This window comes from Culex pipiens, chromosome 2 (genome assembly GCF_016801865.2).
Source record: "Culex pipiens pallens isolate TS chromosome 2, TS_CPP_V2, whole genome shotgun sequence".
In the NCBI taxonomy this organism is placed as follows: Eukaryota; Metazoa; Arthropoda; class Insecta; order Diptera; family Culicidae; genus Culex; species Culex pipiens.
Window position 1 is genome coordinate 114,342,651 of NC_068938.1, and position 27,361 is coordinate 114,370,011.

General features: G+C 41.5%; 1 protein-coding gene across 3 annotated transcripts in view; it reads left to right on the forward strand.

Moving 5' to 3' along the window:
* Positions 1–25,295, forward strand: part of LOC120414687 (protein outspread) — a 273,181-nt gene extending 247,886 nt beyond the window's left edge. For 2 of the 3 annotated variants that reach the window (XM_039575970.2, XM_039575971.2), the window contains 8 exons: positions 17,562–18,229; positions 18,294–22,406; positions 22,474–22,608; positions 22,663–22,799; positions 22,861–23,013; positions 23,080–23,161; positions 23,335–23,539; positions 23,991–25,295. In XM_039575970.2, coding sequence (XP_039431904.1) covers positions 17,562–18,229; positions 18,294–22,406; positions 22,474–22,608; positions 22,663–22,799; positions 22,861–23,013; positions 23,080–23,161; positions 23,335–23,539; positions 23,991–24,415 — 5,918 coding nt within the window. In that variant the 3' untranslated portion in view covers positions 24,416–25,295. The remainder of the gene's footprint in view (positions 1–17,561; positions 18,230–18,293; positions 22,407–22,473; positions 22,609–22,662; positions 22,800–22,860; positions 23,014–23,079; positions 23,162–23,334; positions 23,540–23,990) is intronic. The other variant, XM_039575972.2, reaches the window with a different exon arrangement.
* The last annotated feature ends 2,066 nt before the right edge of the window (positions 25,296–27,361 follow it).

Genomic DNA, 27,361 nt, shown 5'->3' on the forward strand with positions numbered 1-27,361 from the left:
ACTCTATTATTTATAAAATTCATTAATTTTAATTAAATTTTATGCGCGTAATTATAATCATAGTCGCAGTCTGCCAGCAGCGCCGGAATATTAAGCGCCATGCTGGTGGAACCGGGGAAAAGAACAACGGATGAACGGAGAACAAGATTGTGTTTATATCTGTGGATAGACAGGTGGATAGTTTGTCGCCAACGGCGAGCTGTGTATAATTATATTGAGCACTAAGAAGGGCTGAGAAATGTGAATACGATGGACTCATTAAACTACACTCACCAGTGCTGAAGCTAAGAATATCGTTAGAGTTGTTCAATTAATTTAAATTAAGAAACACTGAAACTGTATTTACATTTAGTTTACGATTCTGATCTGCTTTTTTAAGATTGCAATAAATCTATGTTTTTTTAAGCGATCGATTCCTAACACTATACGATTTTCCACAAAATTGCTTTCCGAATCAAACACGAAAAACTAGGCTTGGTTGTTGTTCAGTTTAATTTTCCAATGGACTTTCGCACTTTAAAATTGAGATTAACAGCTAAAAAAAAAACAAGCGAGTAGCCTCGGCTTTGACAACTTTTTAGAAACTTTTAAATTTCCAGAGCCAATTTGACAAGTCGAACAACTGAGCATGCGATGTTCTGTTTAGCTAACCATTCTGTGAATTGTTTAGAGGTTTGGGTCACGAGTTATAATGAAAAATGTATTCAGTAGTCGGGCATGCACGTGTGACAAAACACCCTTAACCAAATCTTTCTCGGTTAAATTGTCGCACAAGCAGGAAGGGTCAAAATAGCATGATCAGAAATTTCATATTAAGTGAAACAACACTGCATGGGGTTTTCGGTTTTCGTTGAATATCTCACAGTATGGCGTTTTTCAGCAAAAAATCGACATGTGACGGACCCAATTACGACGGCTTTGCCTATGGCATAAATCTCTCGGGTTATGATGTATTTAAGATTTTTTGTTGCAATTTTAGATAAGACTTTTTTCGCGTACACCAACCGGCTGTTGATTTATTCGATTCTGCAACGGTTTGTACACGGGAAAGCAACAAATATAAAAAATAAAGTGTATCCATACAATTGTAAACTTTTCGAAGGTCGAAACGGTAACATTGTTCGCTAGATTTTGTTCCAACAACCAACTCAACCCCAGACAAAAGCTGAAAAAACGGGGGTGCGTGATGAGAACATTTTCACGGCACGTCCTGGCCACGACGTGTCCGGTTTTCCGGCGTAGATTCGGGCTGCAAAGAAGCCATGAAAAGAGCAAGAATGAGCACATTCATCATCACGAACGTTTCGCGTTGCTATATTTATGATAATAACTGAGATGATGATAGCTCGTTTGCATCATCATATATGCACCTCTGCAGGAACTCGGGATGAAGCTTGGGTTGGTCTGGCCTATGCCCTGCATGAGCCCTCGAACGAACCCGGTTCGAGACTAGCCAACGGGGTGGACAGTAATAAATACTGCGTGCAGCCGTGCATCATGCGGGTTTACACTGACGGCATGCAAAGTGAAGTGAAGATGGAGAGCGATTTTTCGTCCTTGAAATAGATCTTTATTCTCGGATCCAATTACCGGCAACCAAACAACATAAATATGTGGGAACATTGCAGTGTTCTACACTCTGACTCTGTGCAGTCTCCGAGTCAAGTCATTTTTTTCTACCCAACATCGGCTGCAAGTCTAACCAGAGTGTAATCACGACTCCCAAGTGCGAGATGATGCGACTATGCCAACAGAGAGAGAGATCTCATTAGATTCCCACGCGGTCCAGCTACATTGCTTGATTAGTTTGCGCAGAAACGTTTACAAAAAAAATAAAGGTCAACCACAATTGCACATGATTGTCGTTCGAGTGCATGTCATGTTTTGTTCTGATGGGAATGCTTTAATTTAATCTTCTTACATAGCACGATGCTGTTCTTTTGTGGATAAATAGAGCATTATAGGGGAAATATACCCATTTTAATCACACTAAGCCGTTCGACCAATTCTCATCACTTTTGCCGTTTCTGCTTTTAAATCAACATTTTCAGATGTTTCAACAATGGAGAGTTACTTGCTCACTTTAATTTGAGCTATTTATTACTTTGGAACAGTCAAAAACACTTTATATAAGCTGTAATTCATGATCAAAGTGCTGATAGGCCGATAATAGAAATAGGCTGAGAAAGGGTATAGTTCCCCTATTTAAACGTAAATCTTGCATGGATTTTTCTAAAATTTTGGCTTTCGGCCAAGTTTTACTTACATTGACTGCCAAATGATCGATCCACGAAACTTTTTGCAAATGAATTATTTTTTTTCGTTTTTGAAACATCAGACCAGACCACAATACATAATTGGAAACAGACACGAACATTGCCAAATTGATCATTTAGCAGGTTTTTGTTCTGAAAATTATGATAATGTTTTATTAAATTGAAAATCAATTCATAAAGACCAAAGATGATTTCTTAACATTCCAACACCCAAGCCCTCAAAAATAACTCAACCAATCAAGACGATTCTTCTTTCCAGTCCAGATGATCCAAGAACTTGGCAGATCTCGATTTGATGAAATCTGTATTTTTTGCAATCAAAAACATCGTTATAACTTTTTTGCGGGTGTAAAAAAAAAATGCAAACAAATCCGCAAAGGCAAGCGCGTAAAAAAAGTTGGAACGATTTTTTGATAGCAAAAAATACTGATTTGATCAAATCGACTTCTGCAAAATTCTAGGATCATTTAGACAGCCTACACAGCTAAAAACGTAGTAATTCAGCTGCGTGCGTTTTCGAGTGGTTTGTAAATAAAAACCTTTTTTCGTTTTTTTTTATTTTTTCCAAAAAAACTAAATAACATGTTTTATTACAAATTTTGTAACAGATCCCATTTTTAAACATAAAATAAAGTTCTGCTTCCGTGTTTTTGAGTTTTTCCTTGACGTACCAGTTTCAAATACATATAAAAGGAACGAAATAATTACTAAAGATAACCAAAAAGGTGCACTTAAGGTAACCACTTTAATTATGGAAAAAAGTTTATCTCACTCGTCAGTGTTGTTAATACGTGCAAAATATTTTTTTTCCTATTTTTTTGGGTCGTAGGGTGATTCCTGTCGCGTCAAGGCGGTTCAAAGATGACAATTTTGAGTATTTTCTAATAATCATTGTCAAACGCCGTTTTGACTGAACTCATGCGTATTTTTCCTTGAAAGCCAAATTAGTCACTTTCCATGTACAAACCGGATAACTTAAGTTGGTTTAAACAATGTCAAGTTGTTTTTGGAAATATGTGTTTTTTTTTGCAAAATCGCCATAATTGTCATTTTAAAGCACACCCTGACGTGCCAGGAACCACCCTAATTACCTAACAAAAATTATGTATAAAACTATTTTGGGTAGAGAATTCCAAAGATTTGAAGCCGATCCGAGCACCTTAGAGTTTGGCCATGTCGTTTGTCTGGAAAATTGTTGTAAGTCACTTAGCAGAATTTTGTAAGATGTTCAATAATTTGTCAACGTGTTTTTTTTCCTACAATTAAAATCCAACACAGGATTTTTTGTTTGTCATCCTGAGAAAAATTTAAGTAATAGTATGACGAAAAGGGATTAAATATCACAGAATTTTACAATTTGCAGCTTTTCTATACAAAAATTGATTTAGCTTTTCAGAGATTTGATGAAATAGCATGTTTATTCTGCAAATTTATTCTTGATATAATTAGCTTCAAATCTACGCAAATAGTTTTGATAAACACGAATAAATGATGTTTCCAGATGAATTTGGAAAATAAAATAAGAAAAAAAATATTTTGCAGGTATTAACAACACTGACGAGTGTGATAAACATTTTTCCATATTAAAGTGGTTCAGGAAATGTTACCTTAAGTGCACCTTTTTTGGTTATCTTTAGTAATTATTTCGTTCCCTTTATAAGTATTTGAAACTAATACGTCAAGGAAAAACTCAAAAACACGGAAGCAGAACTTTATTTTAAGTTTAAAAATGGGATCTGTTACAAAATTTGCCATAAAACATGTAATTTAGTTTTTTGGAAAAAAAAATTAAAAAAAACGAAAAAAGGTTTTTTTTTACAAACCACTCGAAAACGCTTTCGCTCCAACTTGGTGTCTATAGATGAAAAGTAGGAAATTGTCCGCTCTTTCGAATGGTAATGGCAAAATTTGAATCAAAGGGTGTATTCAGCCTGATTTTCGATGAAAAATTGATTTTTGGCTGTTTTTTGATCGAAAATGAAAGTTTCGGCTTTTGGAAATATTTTCATTGAAAAGAGCGCACGATTTTCGTTAAAACACACTTTCGATCGATTTTTTGAACATCTGCTTCGAAAGATATGATTTTTTCAATTTAAAAGTAATTACCAATAATTTAAAACTAAAAGAATTCCTAAAAGTCAAATGCCATTGTAAATTACTAAACTGAGTGCACAGGAGTTGTTGATTTGAGTAGGACAAACGATCCAGCAAGTTTTATTAAGATCGGAGATGGTCCGGATTTTGAGTGGTCGATTTCGCGTAGAAACCGTCGGATGTAAACTTTTCTAAATAAAACATAATTAGACCGTGCTTTTGGGCCAAATTGAATTAAAAATGCAATTTCTTGCAGCTTAAGGTCGTAGATAGTGTCATTCATTCTTGGAGTAATGACTTTAATGATGAATTGAAATTGATCAAGTTTTACGAAAATGCGAGAAATTTTAAGATTTTTTATATTTTTTGGACCTCAAACCTCAATGCTCGTTTAACCCACTTCCCGTTGTGATAGAGGGCTCATATTTAACATGAGTTCATCTCATGTATAGACAAATGAACGACGAAAGTTTTATCCAAATCGGAGCACCTCGATATTTGAAACAAGTTGAGTTTACCGATCCCAAATTAGTCAAAGTTAATTTCAGTTAAATTTGGCCCTTATTTAGGATTACATTTTCACAGATTACTTTGAAACATTTTGGAGTCATAGGTATTTGAGCTTAATCAACCAAAAAAAAATTCTCAAGCAAAATTCTTGATGTGTTTATCGAAAGTGATATTTTTGCGACAACTTTGAAAAATTGGATCTCAACAGTATTTCGGTTTCGAACCACTGATCATTGTCAATGACAACTGAGTTAAAGTATACTTTAAAATACTGTTCTTAATTCGCTCCGATTGAGCCAATAATTAAATTTTTAAAATTTTAATAATTGTTAGAACCTGCTGTGGGCTGTGGAGTCGGAGTCGGAGCCGGAGTCGGAGCCGGAGTCGGTGTAGCCGGGTCTTTTTGGGAAGCCTGGAGTCGGAGTCGGAGTCGGAGTCGGAGTCGTAAAAACTCGAACAGCTGGAGTCGGAGTCGGAGCCGGAGTTGGCTAAATTTTATTAGCTGGAGTCAGAGTTGGAGTCGGAGCCGAAAATTTCTCATTACCCGGAGTTGGAGTCGGAGTCGGAGTTATCTTAAATTCAACAAAAATTATGTTTATTTTTTATTTTTTAGTATTTGCTATAAAACAGATAAATTTACAAAACCTATTTAAAAAAAATTCAAGTTGCATGCGCTGCAATTCCATTTTTTTTAGAGATCACTAAATGATAACCTGTTAATCAGATCTTACCCAAGTATGTAGTATCATCATAACTGAAAAAAACAATATTGGTTTTGTAGTCAGAAATATTTAATTGATTTTTGACTGCATCCTTTTGCCAATATTAAGTCATCTTATACCCCGATAGCGAATGTCTTGGTGGTTTTAAGTAAATCAATGTTAAAAGTGTCTAGGAATGTTGATCCTTAGGCAAACTTTTTTGATATTGTTGCAAATTATCATTGAACAAATCTCAAGATTTCAGGACAGGACAGGATTTCAAGATAAAAAAATATCCAATTCTAAGTTTTTTATATATTTTCATGGAGGCGCACGACCATTCATAAAGCTTCGTTTTAGGTGAAGATGCAAGAAGTATCGCGCGCCTCCTTTTAAATATATAAAAAAATTAAAATTCAAATAAATCCAAGATTCCGAGGTCAAATTTTTCTAGGTCACGGATATTTGAAAAGGACCCCTTAAGCGATCTTACCACGAAGATTTTTTTAGATACATTGATGTGTAATAATAACATTCTTCAGCCTTGGTGTGATGTCCATGTACGTCTTAAAAAATTCAATGGAGCTTTAAAAAATAGTTTCGTTTAAAATTGTTATTTAAAAATACAAGGTGACTATGATAGTCACTGTGCTTCTTATAAATGTCAACTTAAAAGTGAGCAAATTGAATTTATATGTTAAATCAATCATTAAGGCCAGCTTTCTTTTAATGATCATTAAAAAAATAACAATTTAATATTTTAGCTTTTAATCAATTTAATGAAAATTTGAGGTTAAGTAAATAAATCCAAATTTACTTACCAAACTGTTCTTCTGAAAATGCCTTCAAAACTGGAGTTTTATTATTCCTGCTTCAATAACGTCTAAAACTTGTAAAATTAGAAACTTTTTTCCGGTTTTTTCCACTTAAAGAGTTTTTAAATAATCCTATTCATCAATGTTTTCGAAATTATAGTAAACTAACTTTTGAAATATTTAAAAATATGTGGAGTCAGAGTCGGAGTCGGAGTTGGAGTCGGAGCCAACCATTTTTTGAAAGCTGGAGTCAAGGTCGGAGTCGGAGTCGGCTAGAGTTGGTGGGCCGGAGTCGGAGTCGCTTGAAATATGACCCGACTTCGCAGCTCTGGTAAGAACAACATGTTGATGTAGAAATAACCAATCGATCTGAAGTTTATGATTCTATCAACCATAATTTCTTCATTTTATTACAAAAGCTTCCTCCGCATAGGCCCTCAGCACCGGCAGCAGCCAGCACGATCCGACCATGCAAACAAGTGTACCTTTCCGATACAGGTTCTATGCCGAGATCTGTCGCTAAAACAAGTCGTCGGTCACCAACATCGGCTGCGGCTGCGGACTAGATCATCACCATCACCATCGCGAGTTCAACGTTGCCTCAATGTTGCATTTATTCATGGCTTGTCGCCGGCATGGCACTTATGGTCCGGTCGCAATCAAAAGCGCGGAATCGCGAGCACTAATTCCATGCTGCATGGTGGTTCTAGGCTTTTATAACTATATGTGTGAGGGTAGGGTGCGTCACAAAAGCAAAAAGTTGAGCTAGATTACATAGGCGGTCAGAATTTCATAGCTTCATGTCCACAGAAGCTCTCCTGAAAATTTCAGCCAATTTGGTTAAGAACTCGAGGTGCCCACTCGATTTCAATTTTGTATTGGATTTTGGATCCGTTAGTATGGGGAAAACGACACTTTTTACACTTTATTGTCCTAAAAATCCAAAACTGAACCAAATAAAATTCTGTGCGAGCTGTTTATAGATTTTTTTATGGGGAACAACTTTGTAGAACATCGCGAAACGATCTGAGCTGAACTGGCTTAGTTATAAGTGGTTTAATTCAAATGGTTTTTCCAGGGTTAACCTCAGGATTAAAGTATAGCCTTTTTATCAAAACGGTCACTATGATCCAAGAAACAAAACTGTCTGACAGGTGAAAAACTTGTTTTTGCAATTCCGTCGTGAAACTACTTACTTTTCCTGTCATTCTTGAACGACGAAGTAGCCTACTTTTCTGTACCAAAAATAACAGAATCGAATAGCAACACTTTTCAAAATAAATGCTGAAGTTCTACTTTTCAGCACTGAAATGGGTGCTGAAAAGTTGAACTTTTCAGCACTTGTTTAGAAAAGTAACACTTTTCAACATTTTTTTGATTTAAACGATTTATTGACAAAATACATGAAAATTTGACTTAAAATTCCACTCAATGGGTGTTTTTTCGGATTTGCAAAAAATGTTGTATGGAACTCGTTGCAAAACTTGATTTTTTCAGCACTCTTCGTATTTATCCAACTCGGTGAACCTCGTTGGATAAATGTACGACTCGTGCTGAAAAAATCCTCTTTTTGCAACTTGTTGCATAAACTACTATTTCGTTTGTTGGAAACGCAAACTGAATTCGTGTCGAAATTGAGGTAAGTGTCGATAATTTTCAACATTTTGACCATCAGTTCCTTCCTTCCTTTCTTTCTAGCCACGGTTATCACAGTCAGACCATCTCGACACAATGATGCCAAAAAAAAAAACAAAGAGATCAGGACAGGTTCGCCGACTTTGTGGGGGCACGGAACCTTTTGCTCCCCCAAAATGAAATGTTGACCCGTTCCCTTGGCGAGATAGGCTGCCCCCATGTGCCCCCCTCCCCCCCCCATACTTAGTCAGAACTCGGAGCCGCTGGATCAGGATCGAGATGACCGAAGACGGCAGTTTTGTTTATGATTTCGTGTAATCAAAAGCAATAAAATTTTCAGAAAACGAAGCTCATGTAATTTTTATTTCTGCTACACATTTTATTGATGAAAGCTCTTTTGGTTTTTAATTAACACTGGAACGCCCAACGCATGTCCAACTTACACGGACGCCCAAGTTTCCCAAAAAAGTTGGAACGGTAAATTCAACTCGCTGGTGCTCGGACATAACTCAACCAATCGAGACGACTCTTGTTTCCAGTGATTTTTAGAAATGTCCAGATGATCCTTAAACTTTGCAGAACTGGATTTGAGCAAATCTGTAATTTCTGCGGACGAAAACAACGTTCCAACTTTAAAAAAAAAGACTGCCTCCGCGGATTTTTTAGGTATAACGATGTTTTTGATCGCAAAAATTACAGATTTGATCAAATTGAGTTCTAGGATCATCTAGACATCCATACAAATCAGTAGAAAAATAATCGTGCCGATTGGTTGTGTGATGCTCGAGACCCAGCGAGTAGAATTTACCGTTCTAGCTTTTTTGGAGCCTTGGGAGTTGGAATGCTAATCCAGCGGTTAAAATTAAACTTTTTCAATGCGATAGCGTTACGCTTTGTATTTCGTCGATATCTGGGCCCAGTTTGCATAAGTTTGCAAAAAATATGTGTTGATCCAGAAAAATTGGCAAAATGAAAAACGGAAAGCCCTCGCATAAAAAGATTTTTTTCTATAAAAAGGTTTAAGCTACATATATTTGTAAGTTAAAAAAGTGACCCCAACCTGATAAATTATTAATTTATTTCTTTTTTATTTTCAAATATAGTTAGTTTGTTTAACTCTAAACAGCAATGAAATTGGATTGCTGTCATTAACGCACGGTTTCATCACGGCTTCGTTCCCGTGAGCTTTGTCGACGTTGGCCACAGTTAGTTCGAAGCTTCGGGTCGGGTTCGCATAGGTTATATTGACCATCCATTGAAAATCGTCTAACTATTAATTTTTTTCTAAATTCGTCCGAGTTACATTTCTGAGTATGGGCCACACGGATCCCATATTGTGTGGAGATGGTTTTATCTGTTTGCCCCCATCGGTATTCGCGAACCGGTCGTCTTGGATAACCTTCGCCCATGTTGGTTTCATCCGAATCTCCTTTCCCGCCATACTGCCAACCCGCTCCTAAATTGGCACTCTTTTCCATTTTGATAAGCTCCTACTGTGATAACCGTGGCTAGAAAGAAAGGAAGGAAGGAACTGATGGTCAAAATGTTGAAAATTATCGACACTTACCTCAATTTCGACACGAATTCAGTTTGCGTTTCCAACAAACGAAAACAAGTTTTTCACCTGTCAGACAGTTTTGTTTCTTGGATCATAGTGACCGTTTTGATAAAAAGGCTATACTTTAATCCTGAGGTTAACCCTGGAAAAACCATTTGAATTAAACCACTTATAACTAAGCCAGTTCAGCTCAGATCGTTTCGCGATGTTCTACAAAGTTGTTCCCCATAAAAAAATCTATAAACAGCTCGCACAGAATTTTATTTGGTTCAGTTTTGGATTTTTAGGACAATAAAGTGTAAAAAGTGTCGTTTTCCCCATACTAACGGATCCAAAATCCAATACAAAATTGAAATCGAGTGGGCACCTCGAGTTCTTAACCAAATTGGCTGAAATTTTCAGGAGAGCTTCTGTGGACATGAAGCTATGAAATTCTGACCGCCTATGTAATCTAGCTCAACTTTTTGCTTTTGTGACGCACCCTAGTGTGAGGGCCTATACGCGAGATGTGAAGAACGAATCAGACCAGAACCAAGATCTTGGCGAGGCGACACGCCGTTTCAACAAGCCAATAAAAGGCACGTACCCTCGATCGGTTCACTGCTGGCTGGTAGGGCACGTAAATTATGTTTCATTCCACTTGTTAACATCATTATAAGGTAAAGTACACACATCGGAACAAGTTTGCTAGGTGCTGCTGCTGTTGCTAGAGAGCCCCCAAGAACGTCGCACCATCCACGTGGAAGATGAATTGATACATTTTCTACGGTTTCTGGAGATGATGTATGGGAACCCATAAGCAGCTTTAACGTTTTTCGTGCCCAAGGGAGCCTGCATTTCCTCCTATTCCATTCATGGATTTCACGTGAAATGAGAATGGAGTTCCATGGAAGGAAATGGAGCACGTTTACAGTCAAGGCAAAATTACAGAACAACTGTTGAACAATGTCGAGGAAGTTTTGCAGCGATATCCAAGAAACTGGAAGCTAATTGATTATGCGCTTTATTAGAAACTATCGGTAAAATAATCTCGACACCAACCGGTTCTTCTAGATACCTATCAAAACTAATGATTAATAGTTAAGGCTGCGAAAAATGCGGGGGCGGATAGAAGCCAGCCCCGGTAAGCCCATATTTCAATTATTATTTGTTTTCCCCGCTAGAATGCAACACTACAACTGTAACCTGCAAGCAACAACAACACCAACCAATAATAATTTATTGGTTTAGATTGAAATGGTGGTGGTACCAGAATGTACGTGGCTTACGCGCGTGGTCGATCGCTGAATTTCAATATTAATTGAACAGGCTTTCGTTTAGGATCGTCGCCAGCGAGCCAGTGCAGTGTCTAGCCAATAGGTCAGAAGAATATGTTGTGGGAGGTACTATCTGTCAAGCCGTGAGACATGTGTGCGGTTCTGCGGCAGAGATAGCTGCTGGATTTATACTAAACAGCAGTAATCCCGACAAATTTGCATTTTTATGAATTGCGCTTAATTGGAATGGCAAGTTGTGTGGTACGAAGAAGAAGGTTTAAATTTAAATAAATCGCATAGATGTCAAGTTTCTACCTTACATTATTTATCAGAAACAAATTCGCTGTAACATTCTTTTACTACAGTACATTACTGCAATTTATTTTATTTGTTATTTTCGACGCATTTTAAAGTAAATAACTAACTCTCTTAGTTTTGGCCGATTACATTAAATTTTATTTTTTTTATTTTCATGATAAGGCCTTTGCAAATATTTTTCAAAGTATATTAAAATCAGGGGGCAAACAAAATATTTTTTTCGAAAAACTTCAAAATTTTAATGAAAATTAAAGTTTAACCAACTGAAAACCAGTTGAAATGCATTTTCCCGCGTTTATAATCAGATTAAGTATGTTTGAACTCCTTTGAAAACATTGTAAATTTTCATGAAATACCAATGGGGGTAAAAAAATTCCGTCAATATCTCGATATTTTCAAAACTGATGATTGAAAAGCAACTTTACGCCTGTAAAAAGCATTTTAAAACACTTTTTTCATCCAAAAGTTGAAACCTATGCTTGTAATTTCATTTTTTTTATTTTTTATTTTTTTGCCCCCCCCCCCCCCCTCCCCCCCACGACTTTGGTCAGAGCCGAGGGACATAAACTTTGAAAAATATTTGCAACGGCCTAGAGAACATTTAAAATGTACTCTAATAAATTTTGAACGATTTTTTTTTTCAAATATGGCTGATCAAATATTGTTCAAAATGTTTGTCCCCGGCTCTGGCCGGGGTCGAGGGGAGGGGGCAAGAAAATAAAAAAAAACTAACTTAATCCACCTATGTGGTTGGAGCCTTCCTCACTCTTTGGAAACAATGGGTGACATAATGGAACAAACACATTTGAACACAAAATTCCGGATGCGGAAAAAAAAGTACACAAATATCAGTAAAGTGGTCATAACATGAGACAGGGTTTCCAGATCATCGATGATTTGGACAAATTGGAAAGGTCTTGCGATTACCTAACCATCGATGGGTCGGTTGATAGATCCGGACATAGTGTACATACATTTAAGTGAGATCCGGATATTTGTGGAAACACATTTTTATACATAACTTTTGAACTACTTATCGAAACTTTAAACAATTCAATGGCGACACATGGGTCCCTAAACTGAGTCTAATGCAACCAGTTTGACCTAAAGCGGCCCATGCAGTGCTGAGAAAACTGAGTCAGATTTTTTTGTCACACACATACACACAGACATTTGTTCAGTTTTCGATTCTGAATCGATAGGTATTTATGAAGGTGGGTCTACGACGTTTCTGAAAGAAGTTCATTTTCCGAGCACGATTATAGCCTTACCTCAGGTGAGGAAGGCAAAATATAGAAATTTAAATAACAAGCCATAGGCTAAAAATTTAAGCGAAATTTTTTGCGAAAATTTTTTTTGTTGCGGTACATCGAAGATTTGTTTATAAACATATAATTTTGCCATTTGATGGTTAAGAGGCAGTATTTGTAAATTCTGCTCGGTTTGTTCTAGAGGTCGTATCGATGTGCTCCGATTTGGATGAAACTTTCACCGTTTGTTTGTCTATACATGAGATGAACTCATGCCAAATATGAGCCCTCCACGACAGAGGGAAGTGGGGTAAAACGGGCTTCGAAGTTTGAGGTACAAAAAACCTAAAAAATCTTAAAATTGCTCGCATTTCCGTAAAACTTCATCAATTCCAACTCTCGTAGATGCATTTGAAAGGTCTTTTGAAGCACTTCAAAATGAGCCATAGGCATCCAGGATCGGTTGGGCTTTTTCTCATAGCTTTTGCAAATTACTGTTCAAATTTGATTTTTTTGAAACCTTAATATCTTTTTGCAACAGCCTCCAACACCCATACTCTCATAGGTCAAAAGATAGGTAATTTCATGGACTATAAGCCTACGGTATTAACTTTTTGGTCAATCACAGTTTTTCTCATAGTTTTTCGATTTTTCTACAACAAACATTTAACAATGTTAGTTTTTGCCCTGTAGGCCTCCATAGCGGCTCTTTTTGGTTTCAACATTGTCATATTCGGAATCCTCGGAAAATTTCACGTTAGTTAGAAGTATGGGAGTGGTAAATTTGATTTAAAAAATAATTAAATAACACATTTTTGAAAAAAGAAATAGTTCTTATTTACTCTGTAATCAATACGTCAAATGCTGTATCAAGTAGGCGAAAACCTGTTTATCCCTAATCCAACAAATTGTTAAAAAATATTTTAACTCATTCTAAATGGCAATTTTTTCAATAAAATTTACCACTCCAATACTTCTAACTAACGTGAAATTTTCCGAAGATTCCGAATATGACAAAATTGAGACCAGAAAATGCCGATATGGCAGCCTACAGGGCATAAACTAACGTTGTAAATTGTTTGTTCTAGAAAAATTGAAAAACTATGATAAAAACTGCGATTGGCCAAAAAGTTAATACCATAGGCTTTTAGTCTATAAAATTACCTATCTTTTGACCTACAGGAGTATGGGTGTTGGGGGCTGTTGGAAAAAAATATTAAGGTTTCAAAAAAATCAATTTTTGACAGTAATTTGCAAAAGCTAAGAGAAAAAGTCAAACCAATCCTGGATGTCTATGGCACATTTTGAAGGGCTTCAAAAGAGCTTTTGAATGCATCTAAGAGAGTTGGAATTGATGAAGTTTTACGGAAATGCGAGCAATTTTAAGATTTTTTATGTTTTTCGACCCCAAACTTCAAAGCCCGTTTTACCTCACTTCCCTCTGTCGTAGAGGGCTCATATTTGGCATGAGTTCATCTCATGTATAGACAAACAAACGCTGAAAGTTTCATCCAAACCGGAGTACCTCGATACGACCTGTTACACATTGGTCAGTGCTGTTAAACGTTAATTAACGTTAACGCGTCCGTTAATCGTTAAAATTAACGTGAACGCGAACGGAGCCTACGTTGATCTTAACTTTAACGCGAACGGAGCACGTTAATTAACGTCGTTAATTAACGCGTTAATCGTTGTGAGGCTCCGACTTTGAGGGCCTGTATCTCCCAAACGGTAACATCTAGCGGGTTACTTCCAGTTGCATTTTACGGGCATTAACTGTGACTATGAGTTCCCGGTGAGGTAATTTGTTCAAAGTGGCCACCGGTTCCGGCAACCCGGAACATCCGTCAAGCATGTTTTTTAAATTTTTTGTCGTTCAATCGTCATTTGAGCCAATGTTATGAGACGTTGTTTGTATTACATAGGTACTGACTATATTGGGTCAGTTCAGGGTCTCTGTGGCCACTCCGGAACCGATTCCATGGTACAACGCAAATGGTTCCGACGATTGTGATATTCAAAAGTCAACCTGTTGCTTATCAAACTTCGTCAAATTGAAATCATTAATCATCCATTATCATGCCGGTGGCCTTTGACCCGATCGGACCACTCCGGAACCGGTTACCGGTGGCCTCGGAGGAAGTGTACTGAGTATAGAAAAAGTCCTTCCATGTGACATATCAAACTTCATGAAACTGAAAATTATAACCAACGAAGGCCAAACTGACGTCTTCAGGGTTGATCCTTCCGGAATCGGTCACTGGAGGCTACAGTGCTTACCCCTTCCCCCTCTCGCTTCTCCTGCATCATAGAGAAAGTGCCGACGTCTCATGAAGAATTTTATGTTAATAAAAATATATATTAGCTATACACTGGTTTGGTTGGCTTGTTTTAAAATCATCGACAGAACATTCAGAAGTGGTTCCATAACACAATCTGGGAGGCCTTGAACTAAAAATTAGGCAAATTTGACAATTGACGTAATAAACAGCAACTACTGGCTCTCTGATCGGGTTTCCATGGTAACCGGCGAGAGTGTCAAACCTGTACAATTCAGTTGGTTAATTGGCCTACTTGGATACAGTGCAATGGGACTCCTACTGCGTACCATCTTGTAGCCTACTAATTGCAAGCGCACTGGAGTTTAAAGACGGGTCAACCGGAACCAATACAAAAGTGCATCGGAAATATTTCCCGAATAATATAAAAAATCTTCATACTGAATCATAAGGCACCGACATGCATCTAAGTGGTCATAACTTTCAATTTCATGAAGTTTGATATGTCACATGAAAGGACTTTTTCTATACTCAGTACACTTCCTCCGAGGCCACCGGTAACCGGTTCCGGAGTGGTCCGATCGGGTCAAAGGACACCGGCATGATAATAGATGATTAATGATTTCAATTTTACGAAGTTTGATAAGCAACAGGTTGACTTTTGAATATCACAATCGTCGGAACCATTTGCGTTGTACCGTGGAATCGGTTCCGGAGTGGCCACAGAGACCCTGAACTGACCCAATATAGTCAGTACCTATGTAATACAAACAACGTCTCATAACATTGGCTCAAATGACGATTGAACGACAAAAAATTTAAAAAACATGCTTGACGGATGTTCCGGGTTGCCGGAACCGGTGGCCACTTTGAACAAATTACCTCACCGGGAACTCATAGTCACAGTTAATGCCCGTAAAATGCAACTGGAAGTAACCCGCTAGATGTTACCGTTTGGGAGATACAGGCCCTCAAAGTCGGAGCCTCACAAAGATTAACGCGTTAATCAACGCGTTAATTAACGACGTTAATTAACGTGCTCCGTTCGCGTTAAAGTTAAGATCAACGTAGGCTCCGTTCGCGTTCACGTTTATGTTAACTTTTAACGATTCCGTTAAGTTAAACGTCGTTAATCTAAACGTTTAACAGCACTGACATTGGTGAAAAACTCGCTCTTAATAATTCCAGGTTGAAAAAAGTTTATTTCTGATTTTTTTATTGAGTCTTTGTATGCCCATTTAAAAAATATTTTTTCGATGCCTGAAAAAAATATCCAAAAAATATACACATAAACCATCGGGCAAAAAGTTGCCGATGTATTATGTAATTGAAATTCTAAAAATATAAAAATAAACTCTAAATAGCCTTAATTTTCAAGCATCTCGTCAACTATACTGGACAATAACGATCAGGGTCATCACAGAGATTTCATCATTAAATTAATCACACCTAAATATATGATTAATTTAATGATGAGATCTCTGTGTTTTTTTTTTTTTTTTTCAATCCTTCGAAAACTTTTTTAAATTTCAAAATCTAGCATTACATTTCGAAAGAAAAAAAATCAGCCCTTTCAGAATTTTGAAAATATGTGTATTCGAACAGTTGAAAAATTTCGCATTTTTTTCATTTTTTGACTTTGAACAATGAACCAATAGTGCTCTCTTGTTCTATCTATTAGGAGTCCCAACAATCTTACTACAAGAGAGCAAACGGACATCGGAATGTTGAGTAATCGTCGGTAGAAAAAATTAAGTTAGGCCGTTGCAAATATTGTTTTGAAGTTTATGTCCCTCGACTTTGATCGAAGTCAGAGGAGAGATAAGAGGTAGGAAAAAAAAGTGTAAAAATTCAAAATACAAGCCATGTTGTTTCGAAATATCTTAGTACAAATTGACAAAGTACTTTTTTGAAAAAAAAAAAAACTTTTTGAGGCGGAATTTCAGAAAAATTCTGAATTTCATTAAAATTCGAAATATTTTTTAAATGAGCCCAAATATGCTAAATATGATAATAAACGCAGAAAATTGTTTGCAGTCAACTAGACTTCTAGTTCCATTGAAATGTTAAAAGCTTTTGAAAAAAAATATTTGTTTAGACTCCTAATTTTTCTGGACTGTTTGGAAGGGGAGACGACATAAACTTTGAAAAATATTTGCTATAGCCTTAATTGGGGAACAACCAAAAATTTTAATTTTCTTAAATTCTATTCATTCCAATGCTCTATCTTGGCAACTATTTGTTCGATTTTCAGTCTAAAATGAAAAAATTACAGACAATTTCTCAGCTTTTTGCCATCTGAAAAATGATTTTTCAGCTAAGACAAGGTCAATCGATGCTCGAAAAATCAATGTTCATAGGCTGACGTTATCTCGATTTACCCGAAAATGGGAAATTGTTGTTTTGTCATGGATAAGTAGTACTCCACACTAAAACGTATAAACCTATTATTCTGTAGATAAAATTTCATGCTTTATCGTAGAACGTTCTAGTTGGGTACTTTACATTCAATGATCGCACTGTCAAATGGCTCTCTCCAACAATTATTGCAAGCGCAAACGAGCCATAGTTAACAACGCTGGTTTATGGGGGACTTTCGCAGCGATGATATCGGATTCCAGCATCTTTATATTTATGCTTAATTGCCACTGCCGTACGAGACAGCGAATCCTCATTCACGGACCGTGCCGTCTTTAATTATAAGTGAAATTTACGACTTGTGCGCCCGATCGCGCGTTCTGCCTGGTCGTCGGTTGACCGTATGCGACGATCTTGTAGACTGGACAGAACATTAAACATTTTTGCTAGATTATGGCGAGCTTAACAGGATTGTTATTCCCATTCCCGTTCTCTCGATCTCTCGTTACAGCATCAAAGTGCTATCTGTTGGATGACGTACGGCGCGAAGAAAAGCTGAAGGACATTGCCAACACGATCACGAACGTGAACCGGTGGAGCTCGCCGTGCATTACCGATAGCCTGGTGGTGGCCCCGGATGAGAAGCCCACCCGGGATGAGAACACTGTCCCAGCGTACCAACAGGGTGGTGGTCCCAAGTCTCAGAGTGGCCAGCTGTTGCGACCCCAATCGCTGACGATCCCGTCTACCGCCCCCGCCATCGTGTCCGCGATCGTGAAGAAAATTCCAACCGGAATCGGAAGCACCAAATCGTCGGAACTGTCGACCACCTCCCCTAGTCCAAAGCTGAAGCCTAGTCAAACCCACGAACGAGGCGATCCCGACGGAGACTGTGGCGTGGACGACGCCCCCGCCAGCTATCTGTCGAAAAACTCCGAACTCAGGGTCAATCTCCCGTCCGAGGAGCTGCTCAACTCGAAGAAGGGCTGGCTGATGAAGCAGGACTCGCGCACGACCGAGTGGAGCAAGCACTGGTTTTCGCTCCGAGGGGCGGCCTTATTCTACTACCGAGATCCGGTGGCCGAGGAGAAGGGCGTTCTGGACGGGGTGCTGGACGTCAACAGCATTACCAGCATTGCCGAAGTGCCAGTCAGTCGAAACTACGGATTTCAGTTAACGGTGAGTTTGAGGTTGGGTGGGGATTTGGGTTTCGCAAAGTTTAACCTTGCTCTCTCGGTTTCAGACGTGGGACAACCGACGAATCGTTCTGTCGACCGTGACCATCAGCATCAGGAACAATTGGATCAATGTGCTCAAAACGGCAGCAGGATTATCGCAGACCAAAGCTACGCTAAACAACAACAACCTCGGACTGAACAATCAAAACGACGAAAACTTCAAAACGTTAACGGATAAGCCACCCTTAGAGATAGAGATAATCGACAGCGGAGGAGGAGGAGGCCAGATGTCGGAAAAGCTCGGTAGCCATAACAGTAACAACCCTGATACCAAAAGAGTAGGAGGAGAAGACGTGGTCGATGCAAGTCCCGTCCAGAAGAGCCAAGACGTGATCGTTCATCTGACCAAGTCGAACAGTTCCAGTGACGTATTGAACAACAACAACAACAACAACCTGCCCCAAAAGTCGTCCAGTGCGGTTACGGTCACGACACCCGTTACGCCCATTACGCCCAAGTCGATGATGTTCTCGTCGGACGAAGAGTATCGAACGGCGTCCGAGGGAGGTCGCCGGGACAGCATTGGCGACTGGGGCTCACCCATCTCACCCTCACCTCCAGTAGTGCCACATTCAGCGATAGCTAGAACCAAAGATAGATTAAAGTCATCCCACAACAGGCTGCACAAGCGAAGTCAATCGTCGCCGCCCAGTTCACGGCGCAGCACCATCGACAGCGTCCAGTCGGAGGATCAACTGCTGCTGCACATCAATCCCGTCCAGGAAGAGGTTTGCATCGACAAGGAGCTTCAGCTGCGGCTGCAGGCAGCGGAGAAGGAACTGTCCATGCTGCGCGAGGAAACTCACGAGCGTGAGGCTCGAATGTCGGAACTGCTGGCAACGCTGGAACGCACCGAGCAGGAGCTGACCAGAAAGCGCGAGCTGGAGGAGAATCGCGAGAAGCTTATGCTCCAACTGGACGAGAGTAGAAACAACGCCCAGGAAGTGATTGATAGGGTCACGGTGGAGCTGGACAAGAGTCGTGACACTGTCAAAGAGCTTGAGGATCGACTGGCACGGGGGATCGAGGAGAACGAATCGCTGTACAAGAAGATCCGAGAGTACGGAATCTGCAGTCCAGCGTCAAGTTTGTGCAGTTTGAACACTCGATCTGGTAAGATGAAGCGTATGGACTCGTTTAGTGATCTGACCAGCTTGAACGAGGTGGACCCGAGTATGCTGGACAAGGACATGTTGACGGATGAGTATCAGGAGTTGCGAGCACGATTCGAGAAGGCGGTTAGTGAGCTGAAAGCGATGAAGCGGGAGCTGAAAGAATCGCACAAGATTTGTGATGATTTGGAAATTTCGTACGCTAGTTTGAAGAACGAAACCGAACGACACCAGCGGGAACACGAAGCGCAATCACGCATGATGGCCGACAGAATACAGGACATGACGAATAAGTACACGAACGCCGAGAAGCAAGTGAGACTTCTGCGACAGAAGCTGGTGCGGAATGAGAAGCGACGATCGCTGTCGTTGAAGGGTAAAGAGTCGCTTACGATCCAGAAGGAGCTCGAGGAGAAGGTGACTGAGCTGGAGAACAAGATTGACGCGCTTGAGAATGGCGTGACGCTGGTGGATGCTGCAGTCTCCCCGACCGATACCTCAGAGCTGAAGAGTGTGAAGCGCGCGTCGACTCGTCTGCGAAGGAAGAGTTTGGACAGCGCGACGATATCGGCACAGCCGATGCAAGTTCTGCTGCGGCTAAACAATCTGGAGAAGCGAGTTGACACGATCAAGAGCACTTCCGGGGAAAGTCTGGCCATTCCGGGGTCTAGCGAAAGTGTAAACAGTGCGGGCACGGTAAGCAGCAACGAGAGCTACAGCAGTGCAAGCTCAACCAAGTACACACCCACCAATTTGAACCCAAAAGTATCGGAACATCTGATGGATCGCCTGAAGAGTCTGGAGGGCGTGGTGATATCGGTCCGCGAGCTAGTCAACCAAAGCATGCACCAGTTCCAGAACCTCAAGTCGTCACGTTCGCGGCGATCCGTTTCTCCGATTGCCGACAAGAAGGATTCGTTCAAGTTTGTGGAGCGGTGCTTGTCGGAAGTTTCGAAACTGCTGCGTGACAGCTGCGATAACTGCGTGATTCAGGACTGTTCGCTGAACAATAATATTGTCCTGCTGCCCGAGTCGAATCCCATAAAGTTGGCGCTCACGCAGATGGAGGGTCAGCTGAAGAATAAGCTGAGCGATTTGCTGAAGCAACGGCGAATGTTGAGGGAGACGAACGGTCTCACGCAGAAGAAGGACATGGAGTTGCTGGCGGAGAGGATAGCTTTTGAAAGTGTGTGCTTTGGGAAGCTGCGGAACGCGTTGGAACGAGCGGAGAACGCCCGAGAGTACGAGGAGAAACAAACCAAAGTTGAAGTGTCGGAAACGATCCAGTTGATGGCGATGTTGAAGGCCAAGCTGGCGGGGAAATGTGGGATCAAGCCAAACAGTAGCGTGGACGTGCTGGCCAGTGTCCTTGCGAGGAAGCTGATGCTGTCGGCTGGGCGAACCAGCAACATTCGAACGCTCAACTTCCCGCCAATCAACACGAGCCTGCTGGATGATCTGCTACGACAGCAGAATGAAGTGCACATGATCGCCAAGCGGTACAAAACTACGGTGATGGAGAATCTAGCGTACGGGCTGGCCGCAGAAACGCTCAGCTACATTTCTTCCTCGAACGATACGATTCAGGGTGCCGTCCAGGAAGCTTGGCGACAGGCACAAGAAGCGGTCAATGCCGAGTTGGTACAGTCGGAAATCGCTCATATAATGATGCGAAGTGCGCAACGGTACGAGAACTCGCTAACCCCTGCCTTTGGATACGCTCTGTCAACCAACGAACGAGTCACGTTTGAAAACTTTGCCGACGCCGTTCAGGACATGCTCAGGCGGGAGATGGAACTAGCGGTCAACCAGCTAACGGAGTGCTACGAGGAGAGTTTGGCCAAGATGAAGCGTGGTCAGTGGCGGTTGCACCTGGAACAGGAACGCAAACCCAGCGAAGGTCGTCAGCTGTTGGCGGAGTTTGCGGACATTGTCGCACACAAGGCGCTGATCGACGCACGCGTTCAGGTGCTGAAGGGAGACTACATCCCGGCCAAGATCAAGCTGATCAACGAAGACGCCAACAGTTTTAGCGTTGTGGCGTTGAAAAAGTACGAGAGTTTGTACACCGATCTCACTGCCGACCTGGAGATTGCCAATCCGGATGACATCCTCGCGGAAGCGGACTTTAACTTTATGTATAAATACTTTGTGAACGAACATGCCACCAACAAGGGTGACATCAAGGAGATATCGAACATCCTGAACGAACTGGAAAGATCGGTTGTATCGCTGCAGAACGCGATGGTTCCGGACAACGTCCTGATTGCGAGCACAATCGACGCGGACAGCTTGCGCAGCATTCACGCCCGTTGTGTAGAGGTGCAGAAACGAATCGATTCTCTGATTGAAACTGCCAAAACTCTCCAGCTGGAGTGTGACGAATGCAGCAAGCTGCAGGAATCGCTGCTTCAGCTGACCGACCGACACGAGTCGGACATGGCTTCGCTGAAGCAGCAAAACGAACTCAAAGTCAAGCAGCTGACTTTGAAAATCGAAGAACAAAAACAACTCGTGAAGAGTATCGAAAGCGAGAAGAACGAACTGCAGGAGCGGCTGAGCAATGACAAGAACGTGCTGAAGCTTCGGGAGAAGGAATTCAACGAGCTGAACGCCAAGCTGCGTGACTATGAAACCATGTGCCATGAGAAGGATAGGGAAATTGAAGAACTGTTGGAAACGTACGACGAGGAGCGCAAAAAGTCGAAGCTGTTGCGTGACAGGTACGAAGAGCTGTCGAACAATCACCACAAAAACGCCGAAGAGTACGTCGAGCTGGAGAAGGAACGCGACTTTCTGTTCGAGCAGATCAAGAAGGAAAAGGACCACGTAAAGCGGCTCGAGAAGCGGCTGGAAATGCTGGAAGCGGAACACGCCCAACAGGTTGACAATTTGCACGCGGCGTACCGCGAGCAGCAGATGGCCAACGAAATCGACTCGCAAAAGGACAAGGAAGACGAGGACAGTCTGCGGCAGCGCTACCAGGCGGAAATCGAGCAGCTAAGGGTGAGTGACTTTAATGCGCAATCAAGTGACGAACCCCATTGTAACAAAAATGGTCCAACAATTTCAGGCTCTGTGCGAGAAGGGACTCGCTGCGATGGAATCGTCGCACCGGCGGATCATCCAGGACCAGGAGGAGAAGCACCAGCACGAGATTGCCCGACTGATTGTGGAGAAGGAGCAAGCGCTCGCCGAAGAAACACAGGTGAGCCGGCCAATCTGTGCAGGGTGCAGACACTAACTGATTGGCTTATTGCAGGCAACTTTGGCAGCACTGGACGCAATGCGCAAGGCCCACCAGAACGAGGTTCAACGCGAGGTTACGCGCTTCAAGCAAGAGTTCTTGCAACAGTTTCAAAAGGGAGGAACGTCACCGCTGACGTACAAGGAGAAAGAGTGAGTGCAAATTTACGAAAAGATTCAGTGCTATAATTATTATTTTTCATTTCTACTACAGGCAAGAGCTGGAAGAGGTACGGCAGGAAATTCTATCCCTCTCGGAAAAGTACTCGATGAAGTGCGTTGAAACGGCATCGATCGAGGAAAAGCTCAAGATTGCGACGCAACAGCTCAAGTACTCCCAGCAGCACATTCAGCAGCTTGATGTCAGGTGCGGATTCGAAAATTATGTTTATGACTAAGAGTTGAAATATTTTTTAAACATTTTTGCTTGTAGGAATAAGCAACTGCGGGCACACTTTGTAACGGGCGAACCCAGTGAATCCACTTCGTCCAGCACGTTGTCCAAAGAAACGCAGGTAGACTCTATCAGCCCTACAAATAAAGCTACGTTTCGTTCAAAACTAATCCATTGCATGTGCTTTATTCTCTTTTTTTTGCCCTGATTTTTACTCCTAATCCTACTGAATCGATCATCCTAACACACGCACACACAAACCAAACCTCCAAACAACAACAAAAATACTAACAGCATGAGCAAGCGATCCCTTGTCAAGCATCCGCAGGTGATTCCACCGTGATTCCTCCATCACCAGTTCCGGCAGCGATTTCATCGTCAAGCAGCAGCAGCATCTTGTCTTCTTCCTCAGGATCAAATGCAGAAGCTCAGAGTGTCAGAGAAGTCCATATCATTAACAATAAGAAAGAATCACATCCTAGATTGAACTATTGCGAAGGTACTTGTGTTGCGTTGTTTACTTAATTTGATTTACTTTTTTGGTTTTAGTTTTTGTTATACTTCTTTTTCGTTTCGTGCATCATTTTTCATACCGCTAAAATAATGCCCATCCTTAAAAACATTGAAATTGCTTTATAAAAATACTTATATTTCTATTCGATACTCGATACTGTGATCCCTTTCTGACATCGAAATTACAAAGTAAACATGGGCAGGCAAAGTAAACATAGATCAGGCTTTTCAATGTTCTAGCCCTTGTATTGAACACGAAAATTATAAATTTTTTGAAAATTTTCACCTTTTGAGCTATGGCAAAATGGTCAAAATGCATTTTTGCCAATTTTTCGAAAAAATCATATTTTCCATTCTAATCGTTGATCATTTCATTCAGTCTTGAAATGGAAAAAAAACTTCGTGTATTCCAACAAATATCATCTTCTTCCTTCCAGGAGCTAAACTAGGTGTCTCGCCCATTCTTCCTACCTCCACCACGTCGACAGGCGCCGGCCTCACCGGCACCGAGCCACCCGGACATTCTCCGAGCATCAGCAACAACCGAGCCAAAGTTTTACCCTCCAAGCAACTGAACACGATGGCGACGCCATGTCTTTTGGGCTCCACCATCGAGTCCACCACCGCCACAACTTCTCCTCCTGCCGCCGCCGGATCTTATCCCATCCTATCATCGTGCATCAGCAGTCTTTCGAAATGCAACAGCATCAGAAATAGTAGCAACAACAATAATAATAATAATAATAATGATACCGACAGCCTAACCGAGCTTAAGCCAGCAACAATCAGCGCGATGTGTTCGCCCCCTCTCTTGGATGAGAAGGACGTTGAACAGATACATCGATTCGAATTGGAAATTTGAAAAAAGAAATGCTTCGCCAGAAAAATAAGATGCAAAAAATAATCATTATTATTATTGACACACAGACACATAAACTCACAGAAAGTTTGGTTTAGTAGAAAATCGCTTATTAGTGTTGCACCTGGAAAGGAGTTGATCATGTTATAGGACAATCTTAACCGTAGGACCTTCTAACACCAGTTATTTATGCACATACCACACGACTCACCGGAGATCACTGCTTTTATTTTATTTTGAACTTTCACTGTACATTTCTTTGATTTTAACTCAATCGTGAATTGAAACTTATTTTATTGTTTTACTCCTGTACAGTAGCTCTAGCCCTTAAAACTATTACTTTGTATAATATACAACAAATCTAACAGTTAGAAAAATTCATCATAGAATCTAAGAAAAGAAATGGAAAGAGCATGTAATTAAAAAAAAACACATCAAAAAAGCGTTAATCAGCTTGACCCCAGTTTTTTTTTATCCTTTTTTTTGCTAACGATCCCCTCTGACTAGACACGCCATTTCGTCGTTTTGGACATTTCAAAATTTGACACCCGTCGTACTTTGTAGGCAAAACTGTGTGTATGGAATGTTAGTCAATACTGTAGAGTTTATTTTATTTAATATATACATATGAATGCATTAAATTAGCTCCTTCACCACCCTCACCACCACAGAGTGCTCAACCACATTTAAGCCACCCACAACCCAACCACCTCCCCTACCTTCAGTTGGCCGTGACCGTACTTCATAAAATAATAACTAATTGTGGAAGAGAGAAAGAAGAAAAAAACATACACTTTAATTTCAACCCGTGGTTTTGTTACCTGTTTGAAACGTTTATCCGAAACACAACAATTTAAATTAAATGGGCTTGTTCTTGATTAAATTGGTTGTTATGTGTTTATTAGTCTGGCTATATCACATTCCACGGACTCTGTACAGAGAGAACCTACCCGCAAAAAAACCACCTTAATGACCCCAAGGTATTTTCTGGTCTCTATTGCAAGTTTCTGCTCGAACTTAGGGGTCCGAAGGATTGAATTTAGAGAGCATCCAAACCTTTTTATACTCCAACAGACGACCATTGGATTTATTGAAGATCGAAGCAATCTGCGATCACTAAGTAGTTTTCATGTTCATTAGCAATTAAACCTTTTCCCCACGAAGACGTGTTTTCACTCAGCGTAACCACTCCCATTAGGTTATGGGCCCAGAAGTGGGAAGAAAAGTTTAGAAGTTTCTGGAAGCGGAAATATTGAAGAAGTTCTGCAAGCAGTTTCCTGAAGTTCCGTACCGTCAAGATGGCGCAAGCTACAGGACCATGCTCGGTGGCCGAAAGGCTGATTGGCCGGGAGAATTGGTGCACCTGGAAGTTTGGAATGCAGTCCTATCTGGAGGCGGAGGAGCTGTGGGTTGCCGTGGAGCCGAACAAGAAGGCCGACGGTTCGTACGAAGCTGTTGATGCGGCAAAGAACCGGAAAGCTCGCGGCAGGATCATTTCTGGCCTCGACCCTTCGATCTACGTACATGTGCAGGGGACAAAAACGGCCAAGGAAGCGTGGGACAAGCTGGAGAAGACCTACGAGGACCGCGGATTGATGCGGCGCTGGGGCTTACTCCACAAGCTGATGACCACGAACCTAGCCAACTCCGTATCCATGGAAGCGTACGTGACGAGGATGGTTGCTACCGCAAATCAACTAGCTGGTGTTGGTTTCCCGATCGGCGAGGAGTGGCTCGGAATGCTGTTGCTAGCAGGCCTGCCTGAGTCCTACAAACCGATGGTGATGGCTCTGCAAAACTCCGGAGAGGCAATTACGGGTGATTTGATCAAGACCAAGTTGCTCCAGGAGGAACACGAGCCAGCGGAAAACTCCAGCGACCCAGCATTTGCGATCAGTAGGCCAGGTAACAAACAAGATCACCATGGAAACCGGGCAAAGGGTCCGAAGTGTCACGCTTGCCAGAAGTATGGACACATCGCGCGGAACTGCCCCGAGAAAACGTCGTCTACGATGTCACCGGATAAGGAGAGAAGCAAGCCGGGACGTGCCTTCGGTGCTGTGCTGACGACGGGGAACGAGAGCAAACCTGAAGATTGGTTCTTCGATTCCGGAGCCAGTCGTCATTTGACCAGAACGAAATCGTTGCTGCACGACGTTCAGCGGGCAAACGGTAAGATGGTCGCTGCCAACAAGGAAGGAATGCAGGTCGTCGCGAAGGGCACTGCTGTGATCAACACGACCTGTGGAGAAGAAATCAACGTTACCGATGTGCAGCTGATACCAGGACTGGCAGCCAACCTACTGTCCGTGAGTAAGATCGTCGATAAAGGATACACTGTAGTTTTCCGACGCAACGGTTGCGAGGTGCTAGACGAGGAAGGCATTTGTGTCGCGACCGGAAGTGGGCTGTTCAAGCTGGAGCAGGAAAAGCTCAGGGTGCTCACGTGTCGCAGCAGACAACGGAGGCGCAGAAGAGCGCGTAACGGGTCACCATGTACAGTCGTGAAGTTGGACTATGAAGATGGAACGAAGGAGGTCGACGAGGTATCCGTTGTAAGTTCGAACGAGGATGCTGAAGACTCCGTGACACTTCCTGCGCTCCCGCCGCGAACCCCTTTTAACCCACCCGTGTCACCGGCGTGGTTGCGCAGCGGTAGGGAGCGCGTATCTTCAGGCAAGTACAATCAATTCGCTAACATGTGCAGTGGTCAGCGTTCCCCACGTGTTTCAGGAGGCCAGAAGTCGGACAGACCGTCCACTCCAGTTGTTCTGCGTGTGGCGTCGTCGAGTCGAAGACCGGTGGATGGCAGTTTCCAGTACCCGACGCACGATGACCCGAACGTGCACAAGGCCGCACTGACTCAGGACATCTCCAACGGCTGGAGACGTGCCATGCAGGAGGAGTACAACGCTCACAGGACCTGGGGGATGACCAACCTGCAAGGAG